The sequence below is a fragment of the Miniopterus schreibersii genome (assembly GCF_964146895.1).
Source record: "Miniopterus schreibersii genome assembly, chromosome: 12".
Classification (NCBI taxonomy): domain Eukaryota; kingdom Metazoa; phylum Chordata; class Mammalia; order Chiroptera; family Miniopteridae; genus Miniopterus; species Miniopterus schreibersii.
In genome coordinates, this window is record NC_138112.1 from 3,459,250 (window position 1) to 3,466,792 (window position 7,543).

Consider the following 7,543-nt stretch of genomic DNA (forward strand, 5'->3'; position numbering starts at 1 on the left):
CCTAACTGGGCACCTGGAGGTTTTGGTGCTCCCCTTCCCCAGACCCCGTCTAAGAGGAGCAGCTGTCATTTCTGCTCCTGACTTTGGGTCTGCCTTCTGTCCAGCCCATCGCCATCCCGAGTTCTAATGTCTTTAGCTCCGCTGGTCCCTCCCTCATTCTCAGCCACACACGTTCTCCCTGCCGCAGTCAGTCCATCTCTGAGTCACAAGTCCGAGCATTCATTTCCACTGCCTGACCCTTCCATGGTTTCTGATGGCCTGCGGGAGAAAAGCCGATTCCTGGTTGAGATAATCAGGGTCCTTCATGACTTGGGCCAGTTTTCTCTGCAGCCTCGCATCTCACTGCACCCACCAGTGCCACCTGCGCCAGATCGCTGGGTGATTTCTGGAAGCGCCTCCTGTGGGGCCTCCAGGCCTTGTGCGTGCTGTCCCCTCCGTCCTTCCCGAGTATCTGCCCAGCAGACTCGATGTTCCTTGAGGACGGTCTAAACTTCAGAACTGCTGACCAATTCTCACCTCCACATGGAATGGGGCGCCCTTTCCTCTGTGCCCCTCTGCACCCGTATAGACTGCAGCCTTGGGTTTCTTTTTACGCGGCTGCCCCGCTCCTTGGGTGGGCCATGCGTTACTCCCATTTGTATCTTCGAGCCCAGTGGTACCTGGTGCCCAGGTCTCTGGTGTGTGTGTGTAGCGTGAGCTGAGGAAGTGTGTGAAGGCACCGTCTGGGTGGGCGTGCTTCCGGAGGCCCCACTTGGTGCCGTGACCGTGGGCTGTGCTGTGGCAGAGCAGAGACCCTTAGAAAAGAGCCACTTTCCCGTAGGAAGAGCAGCAACCTCCACCAAGTGTGTTTCTGTGTCATTTGGTAAACCACAGTTGAAGATAGAGCTGTTAATGCACAAGGAAGCTCTGCTGTAGGTGAGGTGCTGGCCCCCTCTCCTACCCGCCTTAACCCGCATCTCAGGAGGAGGCAAGGGGCCGGACTTTGGTTCTCGGCCTAATGGGTCAGCTAGAGTCCTAGTGTTTGAACGTGGAGTGGGGCCTGGCCTCGCCCCACTCCTCACCTGACTGTTGCTACTTCATATCTAGCTGGTGGGGCTCTCAGCCCTTTTCTGGAACGTGAGGCCCTCATTGCTTTTCCCCCTTCCCAAGCACTGGTCACCCCGGAAGCTCGCAGACCGGATATCCTGGGCAGCCACCAGCTGGTGATCATTGTGGGGATTGTCTGTGCCACTGTCCTGCTGCTCCCCGTTCTGATACTGGCTGTGAAGAGAGCCCGCGGGGACTCGAGGTACAGGGGTGCTCTCGCCCTCGGGTGGGAGGCTGGAGGCGCAGGCTGCCCCTGGCCTGAAGGGGAGGGGCGGTAGGCCCTAACTGCCGTTTCTGCAGAAGGGCTGTTTCAGGATGGACCGTGTTCCACGGGGGATGTTGCACTAGATGTCCCCTGGGCAGCGGCCCGCCCCTTGGCTCCTGGGGCACCTGGCTCGGTCTCACTTCACCACATTCGCTCTGGTGTTTTACACAGATTACCACCTCTTCTACACAAGGTGGTCTAAGTAGGGCATAATTAAGGGTATAAATCTTAAGCACAAACTAATGGTGCCATTCAACACCTGAGAGAAATGATTGTTTGTTTGTTTGTTTGTTTGTTTGTTACCCTCACCTGAGGATATTTTTTCCATTGGTTTTTAGAGAGAGTGGAAAGGAGGGAGGGGGAGAGAGAGAGACATTGACGTGAGAGAGACACATCATTGATTCCCTCCTGCATGCGCCCCAGCTGGGGTGGGGAATGAGCTGGCAACCCAGGCACATGCCCTTTACCGGGAATCGAACCCACACCCCTCAGTGTGTGGGCCGATGCTCTAACCACGAGCAACACCGGCCAGGGAAAGAAATGATTTAAAAAATACATTTTTATTGATTTTTAGAGAGAGAGGGAGAGAGAAACACTGATGTGAGAGTGTAACAATTGATAGACCGCCTCCTACACACCTCCCATTGGGGATCGAGCCCACAACCCGGGCATGTGCCCTGACCAGGAATCAAACCGGCGACCTTCCGGTGCACAGGATGACACCCAACCGAGCCACACCGGCCAGGACTGAGACATGATTTTAAAATTTATCTACAATATAAACTTCATATAGAAGCTCAGATCTCGAGGGCTGTAAGTGGCTTTATTTAAAGGACCACATTCTAATTATGATAGGCTATTTTTGAAGGATGCCCTCAAGTCCTAAATTACTTATTGGTGAAATGTATTTTTAAAGGCTTGAATTTCATCAGGACTTCTCCCATTATCTCAAAAATGCCCAGATGCTCTGACATGGGCACTAGTGTTTCATCGGCTGTTGACGGGTACATTCCTCAGGTTACCAACTGCTGATTAAATATGTTGCTTGGGGCAGTTGACTCTTGTTGAAATCGTGTCAGTGGAAAAGGGCCTCATTAAGACTAAATAATGCTGACTTTCGAGTCTCCTTCCCCATTGAACGGGGACTCTACAGAAACTGAGCGTGCCTGCCATGTTTGCCCTTCCACCCCGCAGGGTCCTCTGACTGGGTTTGGATCTTGGTTGGCTCCTCTGAGGGCCTTTGCTCTGGGCAAGCTGGTCGCACTGAATTGAGAGTTAGATCACCTGGGTCCCATGTCTGCTCCCTCTCCCTCTGGGCCTCAGCTCTTCTCAAAACAAAGAGCAGCACTTCCATGGCCACTAGTTTATTCTAAAGAAATAATCAGACCGACATGCTATGTGCATAAATATGGCCCCTGTAACCTTGATTATAATTAAAAATTGGAATCATCCTCAGTGTCTGTCAGAAAGGTGATGGGTCAGAGCGCTGGTGTCCACTCAGTGAGAGAGCCCCTGGCCCGGACGTAATGGATGGCAGATGTCGGTCCTGTGACAGAGTGTGCAGTATGGCCTCGTGTATAAACAGAAAGTTCCACAGTGCTCGTTTTGGCAGCATCTGTTCTAATACAGTTTGTGTGAGTGAGCTTATGCTTGCATTGAGAGAGGTCTGGAAGGATAATTCTTAAATATTAAACCTTGCTGACCGTTTATTTCAAGCCAGAACTCGCCTGTGTGGCCGGCTACTTGGGTCAGCAAGGTGTTTAAAATTACTTAAATTAATGTAAGTGCCAACACGAGTTACCTTGTGACCGGTCAGCAACATTTGGACGCGGAGACACGTGTATATGAGTGACCGGTCAGCAAGGTGTTAAGTGGTGTTTGGGATAAGGAGAGGGTGGGTCCCTGAGGGTTAGGGGTTTACTGGAATTTCAGCCCCCGACTGTCTACATTTCTGTATTATTTTAATTATTTAACAGTGAGAATATACAACATTATAATCTTAGAATACAATTAAAATATTTTTATTTGATCCCTGGCCGGTGTGGCTCAGTTGGTTGGAGGTCGTCCTGTGCACAGAAAGGTCGTGGGTTCGATTTGGCTTGGCCCTCTGAGCCGGTGTCTCGCTGAGCGGCGTCCCCCGCTCGTCCAGCAGCGCAGCTTCCCCTCCCTAGTCCTCGGAGGCGATCGTGCCTGGCCCGTGGCCCGGCTCTGCTCATTCCCTTGACGTTGATCTAGACGGGAAGTTACTAGTGTGATAGTGGAGGAGTGGAAGCTGCTGTCCAGCTGCACTGCCTCCAGGATGCCCCCCCTTTCTCCCTCGCGGGAGGCGCACTTCACGGGTGTCTCGGTGAGCGGGGCAGGAGTCAGAACAGCCGGCTCTGCCAGCTCCCTCTTCCCAAAGCTTGTAGGCACCGCGGGTATACAGTGCTGGCCGGTTAATCTCACACGCGTTTCCTGCCTTGCAGTTCCCTAACGTCCACTGCCCTGGTAAAAAGCCTGGAGAACACGAAGAAGGCTCACCCCGAGGTAAGAGGAGCGTGCTCTGCTGTTTGCTGCTGTGCCCAGGGAGGGTGAGGTGAGCCCTGCGGCAGTGCCAGGGTGCTGTCATCATTCCTCCGCCTGTCTTACTGTTAGGTCTCAGCACGTAGGCCAGTGGCTGGCACAGGGCATGGGCTCATCACCACTGGAATAAAAGCCCCTGGGGAGTGTGTGGTGGGCAGGCGGGGCCAGTCCAGCACAGTCAGCGCATCCTGGTGGCGCCTGAGGAGAGAGCACCGGACTTGGAGTCAGAAAGCCCCAGTTCAAGCCCAGTTCTGCTACCTCCCTGAGCCTCAGTGTTCTCATCAGATGGAGGCAAATGCATTTGCCCCATTGTGTGGTTCAAACATCGCGACGATATACAAGTGCTTACTAGGCTCTGAGGCACTGTGTGAATGAAGGGAGACTTATGGTACATGTGGGAGTTAACCGAAGGAGCTAAGGGTTGCGATGAAATCGGGGCCTTTAGAAAGAGAGGCTCAGAGCACTTTTTCCCCGTGCCAGCGTCTGAAGCTGTGAGTGATGCTGCGAGGAGCTGGGAAGGGAGGCATTGCCTTGAGCTCCTTTTTGTTAGCTTTGCTTTTTTTTAACTTTTAAAACCCCCTTTTAGATTGTTTACCTTCCCATCTTTTGTCTGTCCGTGCCCCAGGAGGAGGGGTTTTCATAGTGCCGGGGCCTCTAGAGCCCCAGAATTTTCCACTGGCTGACAATGCTTCCCCATAATGACAAAAATGGGAGTCACCAAGTGCCCCAGCCTCACAGGTGTGAGGCTCAGAGGGGGCGATGCCTGCCACCTGGACCCTCCGAGAGAGTGGACAGAAAGTTAATGGCTGACCGGTGCCAGCCATCCAGTGTGGCTCTGATGAGGAAGGAACCGCAGAGTCGATGTCACGTGGCAAGATAAGGGTTCCTGCTGCCACCTGAATGGCTGTCAGACAAAGGCTGTTTGGCTTTTGAAGCAAAGAATTTGGTTCTTAACAGTGCTCTTTGCTGATGAGTTAATTTTCGGGAGCACTGAGGACTGAATTACCGTTATTGATAATGATTCCCTAGCTCTCAGTAACCCTGTGGACCTGCCAGTCTGGGTGGACTCGGGCCTGTGAATAGCAGCAGATGCCTTTTCTCTGTCCTGTAAGAGCCGCTGATTTTTAGGAACGTTTGTACCATGTTCCCCTCTAGAAGCATGTTTATTCCTCAATAACTACCCGGGAGGTGACCGAGGAAGAAGACTCAAGTGACAAATCAGAGGCCACCTACATGACCATGGTGAGGATGGTTTCAGGCCCAGGGAGGTGGGAGGACCTGGGAAGGACGCGGCAAACTCATGGGGGTGGGTATGGCTGGGTCACCTGGGGAGGTAACTGCTGAGGGCAGAGAGTTTTCTAAGTGGGAAAGTCAGAAGCTGCAACTCTGCCGGATAGAAGAGTAATATCAAACTTGCCCCCCCCCCCCGGCTCGAGTGTCAGGGGCATGGAGGCTAGAGGGGGTTGATTTTAGCACCCGCACTGGGGGGTAGGCAGAGGGCCGCTGCCTCATCAGTAGAACCGAATAGAGAGGGCACTGTAGATCCTCAGGTCCCGTCAGGTTAAACACCCTAATAAAGAGGGCGCCGTGGATCCTCAGGTCCTTTATGAGGTTAAACACCCTAATAAAGAGGGTGCCGTGGATCCTTGGACAAGCGTTATGTTCGGGGCAGACTCAGAGAGAGCAGGCACACAGTTCTGTTGCACGGGGGCAGCGGGGTATTGGGCTCGGAGTGGAGGGATTGAGAAAAAAAGAGAGAAATGGACATGGACAACAGTTGTGATTGTGGAAGAGGGGTTGGGTGGAGATGGAAGAGGGCAGAGAGGGGATAAATGGTGATGGGGAAAAAGAGATTGCTTTCCTTTCTATCAAAAGGTCCCTTCCAATGCTTAGATTTTTTGACCTGTGACATTTTGCTTTGACGTAATCTAACTGCCAGGAAGGCTGCAGCTGGGTTCCATGCAATGATGTGGAGTCTGAGTCTTTCTTTCCCTTTGCTCAGTTCCCCAGGGAAGTAGAGCCCCTAGAAGAGGCACCTGCAGTGTAGTGAGTAGGAGTAGGATAGAGGAGTGAGTTGGCAAGGGACACGGTCTGTTTGTAGACTGAGGACGGGCCCCAGCCTTGGAGAGCGCAGGGTGCTGCTGGGTTCAGGAAGGAGGCCCCCTCTGTGCAGGGGTGATGGCCTGTGTTTGTTCCTGTTGACCCCGCCCGAGGACACATGACTCCTGAGGACACGGCAGAGGAAGGCTCTGCCAGGGAAGTGTGAAGTAAGAGACCTGGCCTGGTGCCACCGAGTGAAACAGTAGCTCCACTCTAAAGTTGCAGTTGAATCTGGTCATTCTCCACGTGGCCTTCTGCCATTCTTGCCATGTGATGCTGCGTGACTTCCAGGCCTCAGCCTGCCTCCTGGAGACTTGCCGACTCAGCTGCCCTGTGGCTCCTGCTGGGTGTGCCACCCACCTGGGCCTGCAGAAAGGGTGAGGTAGAGATGATGGAGGTGTGAGTTGTCTTCAAAACCGCCTCCCCATGTTCAGTGTTAGGTGCCTGTAATTTAAACTCGGCAGAAAACACGTCTCTGTTCTCTTGAAATGGGCCCAATAATGCGAGTGTGGTGCCAGGGCTAGGAACCCAAAGACTTAGGGCTGGTTAAGTACACCAAATTCAATAAGCCCGTGGTGAATTCTGGCCTGCAGGCCACCTGTTTGAGACCTCAGGTATAGAGGTGCCATCTGGTAGGGAGCAAGGGTAACACAGAACCTTGATTTTGTTGTTACATTGATTAAATTTACTTAAATGAAGGGGCACCATGCTGTGTCCCTTTCTGAGTTTTTGCAGCACAGTGGCTAAGATCACAGGCTTTGGAGTTGGGCATACCTGAGTCCAAATCCTGACTCTGACTTAGAAGCCAGGTGATCTTGGGCAGGTAACTTAGCATCTCTGAGCCTCAGTTTTCTCATCCTTAAAATGGGAATAATAATACCTACCTTCCAGGCAGTGATGATCAAAAGAGATAGTACCTGTAAAATTTAGAATTGTGCCCGATAGATGGGAAGAGCTCAGTACAATAACTATTATGATTTAAATACTTTTTTTACAAATGTGCTTTGTGTTTCTTTCTTCCCTTTCCCTGCAGCACCCAGTTTGGCCTTCTCTGAGGTCAGCACCAAATAACCCACTTGAGAAAAAGTCAGCTGGAGGAATGCCAAAAGCAGAGCAAGCCTTTTAAGAAGAAAGGAGAGCTCCCTTCATCATTAGGAGGGCAGAGATCTCCCGTGCACCCTGAGTTGCTCTACCAGTTACCTCAGACCCCCACCTCCCAGTTGTCCCCCTGCCTCACTGGTTGGTCATGGACTGAAGATGGAGGATTTGGAGCCTGGCAGAAAGATGGGGCACCTCTGGAGGAATAGGCCCCACTGAGGGAGCATGGACTTGGTTCCTCTGGAGTGGACACTGGCCCTGGGGACCCTGGCTGAGCTGCCGTAGCAGCGTCTGGCACGCCATCCGACCAGACCCTCAGCTTGGGTGGCATTCTTTGTGGATGAGTTATGGGGAAGGGTCACAGGCATAAAAACCAACCCAGTGATTCCCTTAGCACATTATCTCTAAATAAATGTGGTTTGTGGAAATCAT

The 7,543-nt window shown here is 52.5% G+C and overlaps 1 protein-coding gene across 1 annotated transcript in view; it reads left to right on the plus strand.

The window, feature by feature from the left end:
* The window catches only part of JAML (junction adhesion molecule like), a 31,532-nt gene extending 23,989 nt beyond the window's left edge, over positions 1–7,543 (plus strand). The window contains exons 7-10 of the mRNA XM_081153756.1: positions 1,150–1,288; positions 3,817–3,877; positions 5,069–5,155; positions 7,047–7,543. Of these exons, the coding sequence (XP_081009882.1) occupies positions 1,150–1,288; positions 3,817–3,877; positions 5,069–5,155; positions 7,047–7,139 (380 nt within the window). The 3' untranslated portion in view covers positions 7,140–7,543. The remainder of the gene's footprint in view (positions 1–1,149; positions 1,289–3,816; positions 3,878–5,068; positions 5,156–7,046) is intronic.